We start from the raw sequence: 23224 nt of genomic DNA, 5'->3' as shown, positions 1-23224 counted from the left end.
ACGTCGTATCTGACAAAAACAAAATCACGCATGAGTAGCCAGATCATCTAGACACACTTTCCAACATTAAAAAAGCAAAAGTTTTACGACACTATTTCGCAATATCTTACGGAAAAATGACTTGGCAAAAAAATTAAAAAAAATTAAAAAGGGACACTCGCGGTAAAATGCCCGACATTCTAATATACGACATCTCAGATAAAAAAAAAGACATGCACGTGTTAGCCCAACCATCAAGGCACACTTTCTAACACATAAACATGAAAAAAAAATGAATAATATACGGCAATTCCTTACTACGTAGTAATTTTTACAAATATTGAAAAAAAAACAGAAATTGGTAACCGCAGTTAAATACCCAATATACCAATAACTACGTCGTATCTGACAAAAACAAAGTCATGCATGGGTAGCCAGATCATCTAGACACACTTTCCAACACTAAACAAGCAAAAGTTTTACGACACTATTTGGCAATATCTTACGGAAAAATGACTTGGCAAAAAAATGAAAAAAAATGAAAAAGGGGCACTCGCGGTAAAATGGTCCTCGTGGTGATGAACGACATTTTAACTAAAAAAAAAAACATGCACATGGTAGCCAAACAATCCACCAAGACTTTCCACAACTGATAACCTATACAAGTTGCACCATTCTACGACAATTTCATAATACGTAATAACTTTGATAATTATGCAAACTACCTCAGAAGGGTAAACTCGGACGCGAACGACCCCGATGCGTCTCAGAAATCGGGGAAGGAGTACAGCTACAGCAATGCACATCTGGACACTACTAGAGCGTGTAGGGGAGACACCTCCTGCAGGTCGATCACCCACAAATTCAGTCACAGGGGTGAGTCACGTGAGAAAAACCTGTATTTTTTTGACGCTCGGGGTCGCAAACGACCCACCGTACCTATCCAGGGTTAATTAACGTGGTGAAATGGTTTGTTTATCACCATGATCAGCAAAACTGTACAACACAAGGCCACCAAATTTAGGTTGATTTGCAGTGAGTTATCAGACTAAAGTCTCCCACTATCACCAATCCGCACTGGCCAGCATGGTGATGAAAAGTGTAGTTAGTAGCCACCCGTTGAGATACTACCGCTAGAGAGTTATTGGGTCTTTTGACTGGCCAGAGAGTATTACATTGGATCCTCCTCTCTGGTTACTTCACATTTTGTCTTTGCCTACAAATACATGAATAGTCTGGCCTATTCTTACCACGTACCCCTCTATCCTCTTAGCCCTGACAACACCAAGTTTAGCGAATAATTCATTTTTGCTCCAGGGGCTAGAAACTGTAATAGTTCAGTGGTTACTTTCCTTTTGTTAAGGGTAGAGAGACTCTTTAATTATGATAAGCAGCTCTTTAGGACACTAAAATGTCACACCATTGTTCTCTAGTCTTGGGTAGTGCCATAGCCTCTGCACCATGGCCATCCACTGTCATGGACTAGAGTTCTCTGGCTCTGGTTTCTTTTTTGAAGTTTTTATAGTTTATTTGTCAAGGATCTAAGTCAATTTTACTTTTCTTGACATATTTTATTTTGATTGTTTATTCTTCTCTTGTGGTTTATGTATTTCCTTTCCTCACTGGGCTATTTTTCTCTGTTTGAACGATTGGGCTTATTGCATCTTGCTTTTCCAACCATGTTTAGAGCTTAGGTTGTAATAATAATGTAGTGATATGTAAAATACTGAAGAATGAATTCGATAAACTGATCTGGTAGGTCCTACTGTGAGTAGGGTTCCCCTGGGTGATAGCACCATGAATCAAAGAGTAAGGCAAAGTCTCGGGACATTACTGAAGGTTATTCAAGCCAAACCTATCTTTCTGTTCCCACAATATGCCACCAAAGAAAAACCTCAAACGTTTGTGCATCCGTTTGTCTTTTCCGATTTCCTTTCGACCACGGGGTTTGTTAAAGAATAAAGCTTAAGCATTCTGCTAAGGAAGAGTTGCAAATCCTGTGGTGTTCTGCTAATAAGGACAGCGTTATCAGCATACTCTAGGTTAGCTAATTTTCTATTACTAATCCTTTTAAATCCTTCTCCACCATCCCAAACTGTTCTATGTATTACAAACACCATGGGGAATATAAACAACATAGGTAAAAGCACATTCCCTTGGAGTACTCTGCTGTTAACTGAAACTTTATTTCAATAAACTCCATTATCAATAACTTTGCACTTGCTATGTTCATGAACAGACTTAATCAAATTTACATATTTAAGAAGAACTTCATAAAAATGTAGTACTCTCCACAAAATTGGCTGGTGCACACTATCAAGGGCTTTTTTATAGTTCACAAATGCCATCAAATGTGTGTTTCTATATTCATTGATATACAACGTCTCAAAATAAAAATTTGGTCAGTACAACTTCTACCTATTCTAAATCCTACTTGTTCATCTCTCAGCTTTTCATAAATCTTTCTTTCTAGTCTCTTTGGAATGAGCATTCCATATATTTTCATGATAACTGATTTAAATGTTATGCCTCTGTAATTAATGTAACCAGTTAGATCCTTTTTAGTATTATCACCAAAACTTCTAGCTGCCATTCATCGGGTTTTGCTTCTTCATGCCCCATTCTACAAGATAATCTTTTAGGTATTCTGAGAGTCACTTAATTTTTGCCAATATCATCTCAGCAGTTATTCCATCGTATCCAGGGGCTTATAATCTAAGTATTTTAATGATTGCTCCGACTTCAAACACCTTAAAATTCATTCATGGGCACATCAAGGTCTTCACCAGCCTCAGGTATATCAATCAAATTATTCTCTTCATATTTCCTATTCATGAGATCGCTATAATTGTCCATTCAACGTTGACTTTCTTCATTTTCTGTTATTAATATAGAACCATTTCTCTTTTTGATGGGTAAATATTTCTCTTCTTTTGACTTCTCTATCAATACTGGGATACTTAGCATGCTCTACTTTGTAATTTTTATTACTTCCTTGAAAACTCTAAGCAATCAATTTCTTTTTTTGTCTCCTTTTATAGTATACCAAGTATCATTTTATATTAACGGCTTTCTCCTTGTAACTGCATGTCCCAAAACTTCATTGCCAACTGACTGATATATGTTCTTAATATCACACCATTCTTCATAAAAAGTCTGTTCTTCGTCACTTAAAGTCTCTTATGCTCAAGTCACACTAGTTATTTCTTGTTCAAGGTTTTTACCAACCTCCAGATGAGGATCGTGGGCGAAAGTGTTGTAGCGTCATGCTACGACCTTGCAGTTCAAGGAGCAAATAGGAAAAAGTGTAAACAAATCGAATCGATTGATATCATAATGGCACCCAGAAGTTTTCAGAGTGGTGCAGCACTACTTATTCTCGGAATATTATGCGAATTAAAGAATTTTATAATTACTGCAGGATGAACAAAGCAGATCCTTATTATATCTTAAGTCTTTTTGAAACCTAGATTGCCAAGCAAGAACATATTCTATATGCAGCAGCCATCTTCACATCTATTGGCATGTTCGCAGTTTTTGCTCGTTGCTTCACATCCAGTCTAGAGAAGACAATACCTTGAGCAACAAGCTCCTGGTTTCCCATTTTTAGGGTACAATGGCTCGCTGCTGGCAATAAAGTCTAGTGTGATCCCAGCTTAGGGCTGCAAATCGATTCCTAAATTCAATTGCAAATGTTTCTCTGTGCTCATCTTCTAGATGCTTAGATGTATCAAAACTATGAGTTTTATCTATATTTCTGTTGACTACTTACAGTTTTAATCTCTGTGTGGCAATGAGGAGCTTGTGATCAATACCAATATCTACACCTCTATACTTCCATTTTTCATTGTCCTCCTTTCCTCTTTATCAATGGCAATGCAATGTATTTGATTTTTGTAATTGCCACATTGTGAAGTCTGTGTATATTTGTGGATGTTCTTGTGCTGAAAAATAGTGCCTTTCTTCAGGGGGATCATTTGTTGATGCATAGCAAACTATAATGCTCATATTACACTTCCTTGATTTGAACTTTGCTAGTAAAAATGTGCTATTTTCAGATCTTCACTCGGTTGATGCCTTTTCTGCTCTTGGTGTCATCATCATTCCTACACTTTCTCTTTCAACTCCATCTGTTCTTCCTGTATATATATATACTGTATATATATATATATATATATATATATATATATATATATATATATATATATATATATATATATATATATATATATATATATATATATATATACAGTATATATATACATACATATATATATATATATATATATATATATATATATATATATATACATATGTATATATATATATATATATATATATATATATATATATATATATATATATATATATATATATATATATATATATATACATACAGGGTATGTATATGTATATTTATATATCTATATATATATATATATATATATATATATATATATATATATATATATATATATATATATATATATATATGTATGTATGTATGTATATATATATATATATATATATATATATATATATATATATATATATATATATATATATATATATATATATATATATATATAGCCTTAGTCTAAGGTTTCTTTGCCAATCCCCTTATAATTGCCACATGGTGAAGTCCATGTATATTTGTGGATTTGTCCTTGTGTTTGGTCTCACTCGATAATTGTTTAATAAAGTCTGGGTGCATTCACTTCGCCTCTCAGTTATCATCTAACTTGGGCCTCTGCATATTGGTGAACAGCAGTATCAGCTCCCTCCCGCCTGCCCCCTCAATGCTGTGTCTTTCTAACAACTGTTATTTTAAAACCCTAAACCTTTGTAATATAATAAGATCTGTAGAGTAAACAATACAACAATGTACTCTTAGGTTTATTTTCAACAAAGATTCAAACAATCAGAGTTCCATTCGAATCAATAGAAGATTTAAACGATCTTCGTATGGTTTACCGGTCTAGCACATCCTTCTGTGAACATTATTATTATTGTTATTGCTTGCTAAGTTACACCCATAGTTGGAAAAGCTGGACCTTCCTCTTTTTCATTTAATCACCTTCAGCTTTTGTAAAAAATGTCATAACATTCAACTCATATGAAATATATAAGGATAAGTCCTAATTCGATTATTATACAGAAATTATGTCTATGACTATAAAAATAAAATGATTCCACTTATCAAAAGGGTTGACTTGGATGAAGATGGTAACATAACTGTTGTATCTTTGAACACTCAAACCTTCGTAGATGTACAATAATGCTATTACTGGCTGTTCGGTATCCAGAGGCACCAGTGCTGTTCAGTGAAACCATCAATGATCAGCATAATATTGACAAAGAAAAGGTTTTTCTTTGACACAGTCATAGTCTCCTAATCCATGACAGTCTTTTTTGAAGTGGAAGTGTCCACACACTTCCTTACCACGGCTCGGGTCATTGTTGTGGTAGAGATCAAGGTTGACCTTTACTCCGGAAGAAAGCCATGTCTCGTTGTAGATTCCTACATAAGCGATGCCAGAATAGTCAAGACCTAAAACAAGAAAAAAAATCTTGAAGCTGAACAAATACACCTATGCATGTGCACACACATAACAAAGACACAAGTATACCATATATATATATATATATATATATATATATATATATATATATATATATATATATATATATATATATATATATATATATATATATATATATTCTTACAAAGAAGCTGGTGTAGTGTAGAGTAAATACAGTAGTTTATTCATGATTTTATTTATATTTCATTTGAGCATTGAAGAGATGAATAGACAGCCCGTAAAATGAGTTCCTTTCGCCTAGATTTAAGTATATTATGTAAATTAGGCAAGACCTTCTTCCTTAATTTCTTTGTATTCTTTATTATGTAAATTTAAGTAATTTTTGAAGATTAACTCTTTGTTTCACATATTTTTGTTACGAAGTCTTACATAAACTGTTTGGGAGTGTTATGTGACCATATGAAAGATGAATAAGGGTTTATGTAATGTTCTTTTATATTTTTATGAAGTATTGCATCATGTTTGAAAGAAAATAGACAAGTGTTTTATCTGCTTTGGAATTTTAGCAAAAAACCTAGTGATAGGATGTTATCTTTTTATTATGTTTGGGAAAAAGGGTTGGTGGATCTAGCTGACTGAGAGAGCAGTCTGGTGTTGCATGAGTACACCCTTGGCCCAGGCCCCACGTTACCAGACCTCGGCCCTGGAATCTTCTGGAAGCAGCCAGGTCTTTTATAAAGGTAACCCACAGGGTTGCATCGATAGATAAAGAACTCCAGCCTTAAGACAGCCATCTTACCCTCTCTCTTGCTCTCGCACGCAGATCAGAGTATTGTTTTAAAAGTGTTCAGTACCTATAGTTTGTCCTCTCCAAAGTGATTTTAGACCCCACACATATCATGTGTAGTGAGTTAAAATGTTGATGTAAATTTGGCAGGTGGTTTTTAAATTAATGGTGTTGTGGTGAGTGTTGGCATTATGTGAAGTGTTTGTAAATGGCCTAAAATAACAAGAAAAAATTCTGTCTCATGATCTGGTTATCTATTTTCATTAGTATCAAGCTTAAATATTTGCATTTAGTTTTAATTTCAAATGAAACCAGTAATTATATAATTTTTCTTGTTTTATTCCTTTCGTCTTAGTCTAAGGTTGTATTCAGATATCATTTTAAAATCAAGTAATTATATAATTTTCAAATTGTAACATTTCGAGTGATTTATTTGTTTTATGTAATTTTTTTTAATCTGTTGTAATTTATATGTAATAAATTTATTTATTTATTTCTGTAAAACGTGTATTATTCCAATCTCTAGGGTTTAAAGTGGTATTCGCTCGTATACTGTAAAGGACCGTAGTAAGCTAGTTTAAACTATTCTTAAGAATAATTACCCAGTTTAGTTTTGAGTGTACTTAGAGACCTTTGGATATTCAGTGTTATTGCTGTCTGAAAGTTATTTAACTGTCTCAGAGATTGTGTATTAATATTTTCAAGTGTAACACATTCAATGTAAAAGAAAACAGGTGACTTTGGAACTAAAGAGGTTGTTTAGCTTGGCAGCCGTAATATATATAATATATTGTTTGGTTCCCAGTCGCAAGCCGTAATATAATATATATTTGGTGCCCAGACCCGGGAGCCGTCATCTCAATATATATATATATATATATATATATATATATATGTATATATTAACCCTTTTACCCCCAAAGGACGTACGGGTACGTACCTCATAAGCCATCCCTTTACCACCATGGACGTACGGGTACGTTTTCTATACTTATGCGTAGATAACAGGTCTTGGCAGGCGTTGTATTTGAAATACAACGCTTTACTGTTGTGATGTTGTTCCTTCGATGTCTTGTCATCAATGTAACATGAATAAAAAGTTTCTCTGGGCCCAACAAGGGTCAAGATGGACCTTTAAATTTTCTTTGAAGAATCGGCTGATATTTCCTGTGCAGTTATTTTAGGTTGCAGAGATATTTACACAAATATTACGAAAATAGGGCACTGTTACCAGTGCAAGAGTGTGGTTTCGTTGTTCCTTCGACATCTTATCATCAATGTAATGTGAATAAAAAGTTCTCTGAGGCCCACAGGGGTCATGAATGACCTTTAAATTTTATGTAAAGGAAACAGCTGACCTTTTATGTGCATTTGCTTTAGATTTCATAGCTATTATTATCGAATAATTACGTGAAATGGTTCCGTTGCCATGGTAACACAATGTTTTCATTGTTTTACAATGCCAGATCCCCACAGAGGTCAAGATGGACCTTTAAACTTTCTGTTATCAATCAGATTATTTTTCTTTGTATTTTTTGAGGTTTTTCATAGTCATTTATACAAATTTTACAAAAAATTGTCATCATTACTCCTGCGTGACTATTGTTTGATTGTTCCTTGGATATCGTGTCAACAATGATGAATGAAAAGTTTCCCTGGGCTCCACTGGGGTCTTGATTGACCTATAAATTTTCTTTATAGATTCAGCTCGTATTTCATATGCAGTTTGTTTAGGTTTCATAGCTATTTACACGAGTAATTACTAAAAATGATTTCGTTATCATGGTAACGATGTGTTTACGTTTGCGCCACGGCGTAAGGAAGAAGTTCCCCGGAGTGAGCGTAACGCTCTTGCGCCACGGCGTAAGGAAGAAGTTCCTCGGAGTGAGCGTAACGCTCTTTAAAATCTCCGTGTCTCGGAATTTAAAGGTCCGAAAGCAGCTGATTTTAGTTGTTATGTGTTTATTTATGCCTAACATGATTATTTTTGTATATTTTTTGTTGCTATTTTGCCGAAACTTTGAGTATATTTCTCATTTCTTGTCGTCATCCTTGCTCCCGGGGAAAAATAAGACTCGCTCTGCCATTGTTGGGCAGGACAAACAAAGACTTTTAAATTTCCTCGTCTTGTGATTTAAAGGCCTCAAAGCAGCTGATTTGGGTTGCCATGCAGCTTTTATGCTTATCAGAATTATTTTTGTATGTTTTTTATTTCTATTTTGCCGAAACATTTAGTAAATTTCATATTTTTTTCGGGGAATGAAGACACAGCGCGAGGTAGGCAGGACAGCGTGGGTGAGTCCGTCACCACCAAGACTCGCCGACCACCAACCCCGTAGCCGTGTGTCTCAGTTCAACTCTTGACTTTGTGGAAGGAGGATGTGTTTCGTGCGTTATCCGTCAATTTTGCGCTTTTACAGCCTATTCTAATAAGTGATAGTGCTTTATACCTTTTTAGAATATTCCTCTTTATATGTGTGAAGGCATTTGTTGGATAAAATGCCTAATGGTCAAGAAAGATCAGTGTGAATGAAAAATTCTGTGTTTAATGGCAACTCAAGGGAAGAAATTGCGACTGTTGTCTCAACCTGGTAAACATGTAACTACGATTTGAAAGGTTGGTGTTGTGTTTATGCATGTATGTTTTCATATTATTTCAAGTATTCTATAGGAATACATATAGTATATATATATATATATATATATATATATATATATATATATATATATATATATATATATATATATATATATATATATATATATATATATATATATATATACCGTATACATATTCATTTGAAAATTCGTCGATTTATTTTAGGCAGCCACTGTGTATATTTGAAACTGACTTTGCTGAGAGAGAGAGAGAGAGAGAGAGAGAGAGAGAGAGAGAGAGAGAGAGAGAGAGGGAGAGAGAGAGAGAGAGAGAGAGAGAGAGAGAGAGAGAGGGAGATTGTAAAAGTTTCTTTCTTTCGGTCATAACTGACCTATGCTTAGAGGAATTTTATTATTTTTTTTTTATTTTTGAAGAAAATTTATTGAACTTTCTTATGGCATGTGTGAAAATAAGGATAAAGCAATGTAAATAGTGGGTATTGTTAGATGAAGTTAGGCGATGACAAACTTTTTTTTTTTTATCGTATACATTCCAATAAATAACAGAGAATTCTCATTACAGATACTTGAAAATTATACCATCTTATGGACAATTTATTCAGCTATAAAATTGTATCTAATAGTTTGTAGTTAGAAGAAATGAATAAGGAAAAAAAATAATAAAATGTGTAAAAGCTGTAAACCCAAATTTCTTTACCGCAAGTAACGAGATTTAGGTTTTCAGTTTTTGCTCGTTTACTACTTTTTTCCATGTTTCCTCTCGTTTAACTACAAATTCTAATATACGATTTTATAGCTGAATAAATTGTCTATAATATGGTATCATTTTGAAGTCTCCTTGAGGAGAACTTACTTTGCTGTATCGGAATGTATACGATAAAACATAAAACATTTCGTCATCGCCTAACTTCACCTAACGATAGCCACTATTTAGATGGCTTTATCATTATTTTCGCATATGTCATTAGAAAGTTCAATTAATTTACTTCAAAATAATAAAAAAAAAAGAAAATTACTCTAAATATAGGTTACGTATGATCGATAGAACGAAACTTTTGCAATCTCCGATTTTCGCTACTTGCGCTAAGGAAATTTAGGTTTACAATTGTTGTGGGTATACTATTTTTTTTTCATGTTTTTCTTCTTTTAACTACAAACTATTATACACCATCTTATAGCTGAATAGATTTTCTATAAGATGGTATAGGTTTACGATTTCTGTGAGAAGACCCATCTGTGCTTTATCGCAATGTATACGAAAGAATATAAAAAATTTCGTCATCGCCCAACTTCATCTAACAATAGCGGCTATTTATATTATTTTCTTTATACTTTTGATAACTATATTGAAAACTTCAACCTTTTTCCAAAAAAATTAGACCAATCTGACTTCTCTAAGATGAAAATTGAGGCTGTGGGTGCGATTTGAAAAAAATAAGTCGAAAAGCCCTTCAAAACTGAAAATGCCTGGGGCTTAAAGCACGGAAGTTTCCAAGTAAGCCGGGGGTAAAAGGGTTAATATATATATTATTATATAAATTAATATATATATATATATATATATATATATATATATATATATATATATATATATATATATATATATATATATATATATATATACACATATATATATGTATATATATATATATATATATATATATATATATATATATATATATATATATATATATATATATATATATATATATATATATATATATATATATATATGTGTGTGTGTGTGTGTGTGTATATATATATATAAATATACGTATGTATATATATATATATATATATATATATATATATATATATATATATATATATATATATATATATATATATATATGTATGTATATATATACATATATATATGTATATATATATATATATATATATATATATATATATATATATATATATATATATATATATATATATATATATATATATATATATATATATATATATATATATATATATGGTACTAAGAAACTTTGGTCCCCGAAAATTGCAATAATTTCTTTCTCTTAAATATGGAGTTTCAATTAATCTAAATATTCCAAAAGCTGACTGATGATATTGAAGGAAATGTTCCGTGAGAAACAATTCTTGATTGACTGATAATGTTCAGAAACTCATAGGCTAAAAGATAAGAATGATTTTGAAATTACAAAAGAAAACTATCACCAAAATATCATCGTATTTCAAAACCTGGCCCTAATTCAACACGACAAAGTTCCAATGGTATTTAAATTAAAGTTTATAAATGCAATCTACTTAGATGTTTAAATTGTCTACAGTTGAGACATTCAGGGATTGATTCAGAGAACAAACAAGACTCTGGAGGGGTTTCACTCAGCATTGCACACATCAGTAAAAAGCAAGAAACCAGAACTCTAGAAGCTTATTGATGCTCTCCGAAGAAAACATGCAAGAACCAAAAACCTCTTGGAGCTAATTAGTGTTCTCACAAAAGAAAACAAGAAAGCATCAAAAACTGAAACTTAATTAATGCTCTCCTGAAAGAACAAGCAGGCACCCAAACATCTGACACCTATTGGTGCTCTCCCAAGAAAACAAGCAAGCAAACAAGCATCTGCGAGGTCATTGATGCTCTGTTAAATAAAAAGGCAAGAACACTAAAATCTGGGAGGCTATTGCTGCTCTCCAAAAACGAACAAGCAAGCTCCCAGCCATCCGGAAGCTTATTGATGCTCCTCCAAAATGAACAAGCGAGCACACAACCATCCAAAAGCTTATTGATAATATCCCCTAAAAACAGGCAAACACACAAACATCTGGGAGCTTACTGATGTTCTCCAAAAAAGAAAAAGCATTCACGCAAAACATCTGAGAGCTGATTGATGCTCTTCCAAAATGAACGAGCAAGCCCCCTATCATCTGGGAGCTTATTGATACTCCCCCAAAATGAAAAGGCGAGCACCCAAACATCTGAGAGCTTATTGTTGCTCTCTAAAAAATTAAAAGCCTTCACGCAAACGTCTGAGAGCTAAGTGATGCTCTCCCAAAAACAACAAGAAAGCACCCAAACATCTGAGAGCTTATTGATATTCTCCCCAAAAGAGCAAGAAAGCACCCAAACATTTTAGAGCTTACTGATGCTCTCCCAAAATGAACAAGCAAGGACCCAAATATGTGAGATCCTACTGACGATCTCACAAAAAGAACAAACAAGCAACCAAACTTCTGAGAGCTTATTGATTTTCTCCCAAAGAAAACAAGCAAGTACCCAAATATCTGAGCGCTCATTGATTCTCTCTCAAAAAGAACAGGCAAACACCCAAATATCTAAGAGCTTATTGATGCTCTCCCCCCAAAAAAACTGGCAAGCACTCAATTATCAGAGAGCTTATTGGTGCTCTCCCAAAATGAACAAAAAAGCACCCAAATATTTGAGAGCTTATTGAATCTCTCCTAAAAGAACAAGCAAGCATCCAATTATCTGAGAGCTTATTGATGCTTGCCCAAAAAGACACAAACAAGCACCCAAACATCTGGGAGCTTAGTGATACTCTCCCTAAAGGAACAAGAAAGCTCCTAAAAATCTAAGAGCTGATTGATGCTCTCCCAAAAAGAACAAGCATGCAACCAAACATCTGAGAGCCTATTGATGCTCTCCCTAAAAGAACAAGCATGCAACCAAACATCTGAGAGCATATTGATGCTCTCCCTAAAAGACCAAGCAAGCACCCAAATATGAGAGCTTATTGATTCTCTCCCAAAAAGAGCAAGGAAGCAACTAAACATCTGAGAGCTTATTGATGCTCTCCCAAAATGAACAAGCAAGCACCAAAACGTCTGCCACCTTATTGATACTCTCCAAAAAAGTACAAGCAAGCACCAAAACATTTGTGAGCTTATTCATGTTTCCAAAAAGAACAAGCAAGTGCCCAAACATCTGGGAGACTATTGATACTCTCCCATACAGAACAAGCAGATTTATACTCTCCAAAAAATAAGAAGTAATCTCCCGAACATCTGAGTTTATTGATACTCTCCCAAAAAGAACAAATAAGCAACCAATCTTCTGGGAGCTTATTGATACTATCCCAAAAAGAACCAGCAAATACTCAAACATCTGAGACCTTATTGATGCTCTCCCAAAAAGAACAAATAAGCAACCAATCATCTGGGAGCTTATTGATTATATCCCAAAAAGAACCAGCAAATGCTCAAACATCTGAGACCTTATTGATGCTCTCCCAAAAAGAACAAGCAAGCGCCCAAACAACTGAGACCTTATTAAGGCTCTCCAAGATAGTAAAAGCTAGCACCCAAACATCTGAGAGATTATTGATGCTCTCCCAAAAAAGAATAAGATACCACCCAAAACTCCCAAAACGAACAAGCAAGTGCCCAACATCTAAGAGCTTATTGATGATCTCCCATCAAGAACAAGCAAGCACTCAAACATCTGGGAAGTTATCTATGCTCTTCCAATGAGAACGAGCAAGGTCCTAAACATCTGCAAGCTTATTGATACTCCCCCCCTCCCCCACAAAAAAAAAAAAACATCCAGACATCTGACAGCTTATTGATACTCTCCGAAACAGAACAAGCAAGCGCCCAAACATCTGACAGCTTATTGATGCTCTCCTAAAAAGAACAAGCAATCGCCCAAACATCTGTATATTTATTGATACTCTACCAACAAGAAAAAGCAAGCACCCAAAAAAACTGAGAGCTTGTTGGTGCTCTCAAAAAAAAAGAACAAGCAAGTGCCTAAACGTCTGAGCGCTTATTGATACTCTACCAAAAAATACAAGCAAGCACCAAAACATTTGCGAGCTTATTGATACTGTCCCAAAAAGGACAAGCAAGCACCCAGACATTCGGGAGCTTATTGATGCTCTCCCAAAAAGAACAAGCAAGTGCCCAAAATTGTGAAAGATTATTGATACCCTTACAAAAAGAGGGAAACCCAAACATCTGAGATATTATTGGTGCTCTCCCCTAAAAGAAGAAGCAATCACCCAAACATCTAAGAGCTTATTGATACTCTCCCATCAAAAAAAAGTAAGCAACCAAAAAACTGAGAGCTTATTGATATTCCCCCAAAACGGACAAGCTAGCGTCCAAACATCTGAGAGATTATTGAAGTTCTCCCAAAAAGAACAAGCAAGAACACAAAAATCTGGTAGATAATTGATACTCTCACAAAAAGAACTATCAAGCACCCACACATCCAAAACCTTATTGATACTCAACCCAAAAAGAACAAGCAAGCACACAAACAAGTGAGGGCTTATTGATACTCTCCCAGAAAGAAAAAGCAATCACCCAAACCATTGATACATTATTGATACTCTCCCAAAAAGGAAAAAAATAAAACAAGCACCCAAACATCTGAGAGCCTATTGATGCTCTTCCTCCCCCCCAACCCCCCCCACCCCCCCAATAAAAAAGGTAGTGCCCAAACATCTGAGAGCTTATTGATACTCTCCAAAAAGACCAAGCAAGAACCCACACATCCGGAATCCCATTGATGCTCTACCAAAAAGAACAAGCCAGCACCCAGACATCTGAGAGTTTACTGAGCTTATTGATGCACTCTCAAAAAGAATAAGCAAGCGCCCACACTTCTGGGAGCTTATTGATACTCTCCCAAAAAGAACAAGCTAGCGTCCAAACATCTGGGAGTATATTGAAGCTCTTCCAAAAAGAACTAGCAGGCACCTAAACATCTAAGAGCTTATTCATGCTCTCGAAAAAAGAACAAGCAAGCTCCCAAACTACTGGGTGCTTATTGACTCTCCCAAAAAGAAAAACCAACAACCCAAACATCTGGGAGCTTATTGATGCTCTCCCAAAAAGAACAAGCAATAACCCAAACATATGGGAGCTTAGTGATGCTCTCCCAAAAGAACAAGCAATAACCCAAACATCTGAGAGCTTATTGATGTTCTCCCAAAAAAGAACAACCAACAACTCAAACATCTGGGATATTATTGATGCTCTCCCAAATAGAACAAGCAACAAACCAAACATCTGGGAGATTATTGATTCTCTCCCAAAAAAAATAACCAACAACCCAAACATCTGGGAGCTTATTGATGCTCTCCTAAAAAGAACAAGCAATAAATTAAACATCTGGGAGATTATTGATGCTCTCCCAAAAAGAACAAGCAAAAAACCCAAACATCTGGGAGCTTATTGATGCTCTCCCAAAAGAACAAGCAATAACCCAAACATCTGAGACCTTATTGATGCTCACCCAAAAATGAACAATCAATAACCCAAACATCTGGGAGATTATTGATGCTCTCCCAAAAAGAACATGCAACAACCCTAACATCAGGAGTTTATTGATGCTCTCCTGAAAAGAACAAGCAATAACTCAAAAAAATCTGGGAGCTTATTGATGCTCTCCCCCAAAAAACAAGCAACAACCCAAACATCTGGGAGCTTATTGATGCTCTCCCAAAAAGAACAAGCAACAACCCAAACATCTGGAACTTATTGATGCTCTCCCAAAAAGAACAACCAACAACCCAAACGTCTGGGAGCTTATTGATGCTCTCCTAAAAAAAAAGCAACAACCCAAACATCTGGGAGCTTATTGATGCTCTCCCAAAAAGAACAAGCTACAACCCAAACATCTGAGAGCTTATTGATGCTCTCCCAAAAAGAACAACCAACAACCAGAACATCTGGGAGCTTATTGATGCTCTCCTAAAAAAAAACAAGCAACAACCCAAACATCTGGGAGCTTATTGATGTTCTCCCAAAAAGAACAACCAACAACCCAAACATCTGGGAGCTTATTGATGCTCTCCTAAAAAAAAAACATGCAACAACCCAAACATTTGGGAGCTTATTGATGCTCTCCCAAAAAGAACAACCAACAACCCAAACATCTGTGAGCTTATTGATTCTCTCCTAAAAAAAACAAGCAACAACCCAAACATCTGGGAGCTTATTGATGCTCTCCCATAAAGAACAAGCAATAACCCAAACATCTGGGAGCTTATTGATGCTCTCCTAAAAACAACAACCAACAACCCAAACATCTGGGAGCTTATTGATGCTCTCCCAAAAGAACAAGCAATAATCCAAACATCTGAGAGCTTATTGATGCTCTCCCAAAAAGAACAACAAACAACCCAAACATCTGGGAGCTTATTGATGCTCTCCTAAAAACACCAACCAACAATCCAAACATCTGGGAACTTTTAGATACTCTTCCAAAAAGAACAAACAACAACCCAAACCTCTGGGAGCTTATTGATACTCTCCCAATAAGAACAAAGAACAACCCAAACCTCTGGAAGATTATTGATGCTCTCCCAAAATGAACAAGCAAAAATCCCCAAACCTCTGGGAGCTTATTTATGCTCTCCCTAAAAGAACAAGCAACAACCCAAACATCTGGGACCTTATTGACACTCTCCCAAAAAGAACAAGCAATAACCCAAACATATGGGAGCTTATTGATGCTCTCCCAAAAAGGACAAGCAAAAACCAAAAAATATGGGAGCTTAGTGATGCTCTCCCAAAAGAACAAGCAATAACCCAAACCTATGGGAGCTTATTGATGCTCTCCCTAAAAGAACAAGCAACAACCCAAACATCTAGGACCTTATTGACACTCTCCCAAAAAGAACAAGCAATAACCCAAACATATGGGAGCTTATTGATGCTCTCCCAAAAAGGACAAGCAAAAACCAAAACATATGAGAGCTTAGTAATGCTCTCCCAAAAGAACAAGCAATAACCCAAACCTATGGGAGCTTATTGATGATCTCCCAAAAGAACAAGCAATAATCCAAACCAATGGGAGCTTATTGATGCTCTCCCAAAAGAACAAGCAATAACCCAAACATCTGAGAGTTTATTGATGCTCTCCCAAAAAAGAACAACCAATAACTCAAACATCTGGGAGATTATTGATGCTCTCCCAAAAAGAACAACCAACAACCCAAACATCTGGGAGCTTATTGATGCTCTCCCAAAAGAACAAGCAATAACCCAAACATCTGAGAGCTTATTGATGCTCTCCCAAAAAGAACAACCAACAACCCAAACATCTGGGAGCTTATTGATGCTTTCCTAAAAAAACAAGCAACAACCCTAACGTCTGGGAGCTTATTGATGCTCTCCCAAAAAGAACAACCAACAACCCAAACATCTGGGAGCTTATTGATACTCTCCTAAAAAAAAAACAAGCAACAACCCTAACGTGTTGGAGCTTATTGATGCTCTCCCAAAAAGAACAACCAACAACCCAAACATCTGGGAGCTTATTGATGCTCTCCTAAAAAAACAACCAACAACCCAAACATCCGGGAACTTGTAGATACTCTTCCAAAAAGAACAAACAACAACCCAAACCTCTGGAAGCTTATTGATACTCTCCCAATAAGAACAAAGAACAACCCAAACCTCTGGGAGATTATTGATGCTCTCCCAGAATGAACAAGCAAAAACCCAAACCTCTGGGAGCTTATTGATGCTCTCCCTAAAAGAACAAGCAACAACCCAAACATCTGGGACCTTATTGACACTCTCCCAAAAATAACAAGCAATAACCCAAACATATGGGAGCTTATTGATGCTCTCCCAAAAAGAACAACCAACAACCCAAACATCTGGGACCTTATTGACACTCTCCCAAAAATAACAAGCAATAACCCAAACATATGGGAGCTTATTGATGCTCTCCCAAAAAGGACAAGCAAAAACCAAAAAATATGGGAGCTCAGTGATGCTCTCTCAAAAGAACAAGCAATAACCCAAACCTATGGGAGCTTATTAATGCTCTCCCTAAAAGAACAAGCAACAACCCAAACATCTGGGACCTTATTGACACTCTCCCAAAAAGAACAAGCAATAACCCAAACATATGGGAGCTTATTGATGCTCTCCCAAAAAAGGACAAGCATAAACCAAAACATATGAGAGCTTAGTGATGCTCTCCCAAAAGACCAAGCAATAACCCAAACCTATGGGAGCTTATTGATGATCTCCCAAAAGAACAAGCAATAATCCAAACCAATGGGAGCTTATTGATGCTCTCCCAAAAGAACAAGCAATAACCCAAACATCTGAGAGCTTATTGATGCTCTCCCAAAAAAGAACAACCAATAACTCAAACATCTGGGAGATTATTGATGCTCTCCCAAATAGAACAAGCAACAACCCAAACATCTGGGAGATTATTGATTCTCTCCCAAAAAGAACAACCAACAACCCCAATATCTGGGAGATTATTGATGCTCTCCCAAAAAGAACAAGCAAAAACCCAAACCTCAGGGAGCTTATTGATGCTCTCCCTGTTATGTATTATTGTAATAATGTACTATATTATTTCAAGTGTTGCAGGTATTGCGCAACATTGCATCATATTGCATGAATAAGACATGTTATGCTTTGTATATAAGAGTAATGATTTGTTTTGGTATTAGGATTCAAACATTTGTTGATTACCTCAAAGATAGGATGTGATTCTTTATGATTTGTACTGGAGTAGGATTTAAGTCTTTTCAGAGCGATGCTCTTTTGTTTAGCAATGTTTCGGTTTTGTCAGATTGTGTAGGACGCTCCATATATACTTGGGAGTCAGCTGTCACAGAGTAAACAGAGCAATGTAGTCTTTTATACATTAAACGTATTTTAAGAATACCAACGTCTTATTACCCATCAAGCCCACACTGACGACAAAGATGGGATCAGCTGAGAAATAATTACTAACAATTGTTCATCTATGTTCCAGGTAATTATTATGGTTAATAGAACTTCCTACCAAAGTACCATATCCCACACTGGCGAGAAAGATGGGATCAGCTGAGAAATAATTACTAACAATTGTTCATCTATGTTCCAGGTAATTATTATGGTTAATAGAACTTCCTACCAAAGTACCATATACCACACAGGCGACGTTTAGGACGACGGACAAGCAGGGAGAAGCATTGGACCTTTTGTACAAGGACGGCCAGCACAAGAGAAGTTCCGTTTTTACAGTAGGGGACAAGAGTAAAATTGCCCAATGAAGATTTTACCAGCAGCAGAATAGGAATTTCATCAAATACACAAAAGGGTGAAATTTAAAGTGGGGTAGGTAGGTAGGAAGTACACTTGTGACTGTAGAACAGTAGCTTAACCTACCACAGTTATTAAGGTAAGCAAACAAAATGCCTTTTAATATAGAGCACCCACAAGGTTTCAGCATCACTGCTGAGCCTAATTCTGTTGCAACACGATGGCAACAGTGGTGTGAGGAATTTAAGATTTATTTAGAAGCATTAGGGAACATGAAGGATGCACAAAAGAAGGCATTATTACTTCATACAGCAGGTAGGGAAGTTCGGAAAGTGTTTAAGACTTTGCAGCCTACAGATGACACAAGTGAAGCTGCAATTAAGGCTCTTACCACATATTTTGCTCCTCAGGTCAATAAATTTTTTGAAAGATACCAGTTTTCAGCGCAGGCTTATCAGAAAGAAAATGAAAGTTTAGATGCATTTGTGACTAGACTAAAGAATTTAGCCGTTTCATGTGAATTTCTAGAGTTAGAAAATGTTATCATAGATCAAGTAATTGATCATTGCACATCAGAAGAGCTAAGAAATAAATTATTGCAAGATAAAGATTTAACATTAGAAAAGGTATTGATAACAGGCAGAGCTTTAGAAACATCAAATAGGCAAAGTAACATAATAGGTAGTTCTACAAGCAATAGAATGGAAAATTCTAAAATTAATACAGTAGGTTCTAAGTGGAAAACCAATGAGAATCAGAGAAGGAATATGTCAAAGCCTAGTCATAGAAAAGTGCCTAACACTAATGTTCATAAATATCAGAATCAGGCTTATACACAGAAACAACAGGAAAAACCCAAGTGTTTTAGGTGTGGTAAAACTGATCATCTTACATACGAAGCAAAGAAATGCCCTGCTACTGGACAGACATGCCAAAATTGCAGAAAGCTGGGTCATTTTGCAACTGCTTGTAGATTCCCTAAACAGTACGCAAAGAAAATAAATGCTACAGTTGATACTTTGGGTCAAGAGAATAATGAAAAAAATGTTTATGATAATCAGGTTAGTTCAGAAACTGATTTTGCATTTCGCATAAATTCAGTCAACAAAGGTGCAAAGAAACATATCATGGTAGAAGTAATCATCAATGGTAAACCAATTTTGATGCAAGTTGAAACAGCAGCCGATGTATCAATTATGTCTGAGAAAATGGCTAAAAGCATTCCTAATTTGTTATTAGAAGGTACAAATAGAGTTTTGAAAAGTTATAATGGTTTTGATATTCAGGTAATAGGTGCTTCGAACGTAGAAGTACAGTACAAAGAACAGAGATTAGAGAGAATGCCATTAACAGTAGTAAAAGGTAATGGACAAACTTTGCTAGGTTTAGATTGGCTACAGTATTTGAAGTTAGATTGGCCTAGTATTTTGAAGGTTGCAGGTAGACAAGATGAAAACAAAAATGAAATATCTATGGATAACATCATATCAGAGTTTCAAGACGTATTTGAAGATAAAATAGGTACAGTAAAGAACGCAAAGGCAATTTTAGTTTTGAAACCTGACAGTTCTCCTAGATTTTTTGCTCCGAGACCAGTACCGTATGCATTGAAAAGTGCAGTTGACACAGAAATCAGGAGATTAGAAAGTGAAGGTTCCTGGGAAAAGGTTACATATTCAGATTGGGCTACACCATTAGTTCCTATTGTGAAGGAAAGTGGACAGGTTAGGTTATGTGGAGATTACAAAGTAACGTTAAATCCACAACTGCAAGTAGCTCAACATCCCTTACCAAATCCGAAAGACATGCTTGCAACTATGTCAGGATGCAGTGTTTTTTCTAAATTAGATTCAAGACAAGCATTTCAACAGCTTCCCATGGATGAAACTTCACAAGAATTATGTACAGTAAATACATCCTTAGGTTTGTTTAGGCCAAAGAGATTACCTTATTGAGTTGCTAGTAGTCCAGCTATATGGCAACAAACTATGGATAAGATTTTTTCAGGAATGCAAGGAGTATTCATTTTTATAGATGATATTTTAATTGCGGGTGAAGACACAAGAGAACATAGAGAAAGATTGCGAACAGTTCTGAAGAAGTTGAAGGAACATAATATTAGAGTAAATAAGAACAAATGTATTTTAGAAGTTGATTCAGTGGAATACTTAGGTTTTGTAATAAATGGCAAGGGTATTCACAAAACTAAAGAGAAGATTAAAGCTGTACAATCAACAAAAGTGCCAGAAAATGTTAAGGAATTACAATCATTTCTAGGTTTAGTAACATTTTATGGGAATTTCATTCAGAATTTGTCTACAATTGCACATCCATTGTATAATCTGTTGAATAAGGGTATAGAATGGAAGTGGACAAAAGAGTGTCAGGAATCTTTTGAAAGAATCAAGCAGGAAATAACATCACCTACATTCTTAGTACATTATCAAATGGATTTACCTGTTAAATTAGTATGTGATGCATCAAACATAGGTCTAGGTGCAGTATTATCTTATGTAATGCCAGATGGAACAGAAAAACCAATTGCATTCACTTCTAGAGTATTGAACAAGGCAGAAAGGAATTACTCTCAAATAGAAAAGGAAGGTTTAGCATTAGTTTATGGAGTTTAAAAATTCCATATGTATCTTTATGGTAGGAAAAGGTTCACACTTGTTACAGATCATAAACCTTTATTAGCAATATTGGGTCCAAAAGCAAGTTTACCTACGTTGGTAGCCGCAAGACTACAACGTTGGGCAGTTACGTTAGCAGCGTACCACTATGATATAGAATACCGTCCAACATCAAATATGGGTAATGCAGATGCTTTATCCAGATTACCCGTAGACAAAGCTCCAGAAGAGTATGATGACAGTGTTCTGTTAATTTCTGTATATGATGTACCAATAATTGCGAAAGATGCAGCACACAGTACCAAGCAAGACCCAGTACTTAGTAAGGTTTTGGAGAGTTTAATGACAGGTAGGGACTTATGTGGAAAGGAGGAAAATTGTAAACCGTATAAGGATATATGGTATGAACTGAGTGTGACACAAGGAATAGTGATGAGAGGTTCCAGGGTAGTTATTCCTAATTCACTGAGAAATAAGGTTTTGTCTGAAATACATGCTGATCACCAAGGTATTGTAAGATCAAAGTCAATTGCGAGAACTTTTGTATGGTGGCCAGGTGTAGATAAAGATGTGGAATGTTATATAAAGAATTGTATGAATTGTGTTATGCAACAGGACAATCCTCAATTTGCTAGAATGCACCCGTGGGAGTTACCCAGGTATCCATGGCAAAGAGTGTATATAGATTTTGCAGGTCCTTTTTTGAATTATTTGTTTTTGATAGTAGTAGGTGCTTACAGTAAGTAGCCAGAAATTATCCCAATGAAGACAACAACGTCTTACGCCACAATAAAAGAGTTAATGCATATTTTTTCAACGCATGGTATTCCAGAAAGAATTGTTACAGATAATAGTCCACAATTTACCTCACAAGAGTTTAAAGAATTTTGTAATGTCAATGGTATAAAGCATACATTTTCAGCTACATATCATCCATCTACTAATGGAGAGGCTGAAAGATTTGTCCAAACGTTTAAACACAATATGAAGTGTAGAAAAGCAAATTCAGGTAATATATTTTTGCATGTGTCAAAATTTTTATTGTCTTATAGAACAACGCCGCACAGCACAACAGGTGTGGCACCCTCAAATTTGTTGATGGGGAGGAGGATAAGGTGTAAGTTAGATTTGTTGTATCCAAGTTTGTAAAGTGATTTAGAAGATAAAGGGTATAAACAAGTAGCAAAGCTTCCTAATGTAAGACATTTTTTACCTTTGTCTGTGGTCATGGTAAGATCGTACAACACTCCAGAGAAGTGGGTACCAGGAGAGATTGTAAGAGAGATAGGAAATTTACATTATGATGTTCGTGTTGGTGATAATATTGTAAAACGTCATGTTGATCAATTACAGCCGTTAAACAGAAAGACAGTAGAGCATGTGAATGTTAGAGATGAGAAACTTAACCCTGGATAGGTACGGTGGGTCGTTTGCGACCCCGAGCGTCAAAAAAAAACAGGTTTTTCTCACGTGACTCACCCCCGTGACTGAATTTGTGGGTGATCGACTCGCAGGAGGTGTCTCCCCTACACGCTCTAGTAGTGTCCAGATGTGCATTGCTGTAGCTGTACTCCTTCCCCGATTTCTGAGACGCGTCGGGGTCGTTCGCGTCCGAGTTTACCCTTCTAAGGTAGTTTGCATAATTATCAAAGTTA

At 35.6% G+C, this 23224-nt stretch overlaps 1 protein-coding gene across 1 annotated transcript in view; it reads right to left on the bottom strand.

The window, feature by feature from the left end:
* Positions 1 to 4759: 4759 nt before the first annotated feature.
* Positions 4760 to 23224, bottom strand: part of LOC137619271 (uncharacterized) — a 97340-nt gene continuing 78875 nt past the window's right edge. Inside the window, exon 8 of the mRNA XM_068349442.1 lies at positions 4760 to 5530. Within this exon, the coding sequence (XP_068205543.1) occupies positions 5313 to 5530 (218 nt within the window). The 3' untranslated portion in view covers positions 4760 to 5312. The remainder of the gene's footprint in view (positions 5531 to 23224) is intronic.

This window comes from Palaemon carinicauda, chromosome 25, assembly GCF_036898095.1.
Source record: "Palaemon carinicauda isolate YSFRI2023 chromosome 25, ASM3689809v2, whole genome shotgun sequence".
In the NCBI taxonomy this organism is placed as follows: domain Eukaryota; kingdom Metazoa; phylum Arthropoda; class Malacostraca; order Decapoda; family Palaemonidae; genus Palaemon; species Palaemon carinicauda.
Note: the sequence above shows the minus strand (reverse complement) of the source record. Positions and strands in the feature narration are given on the sequence as shown.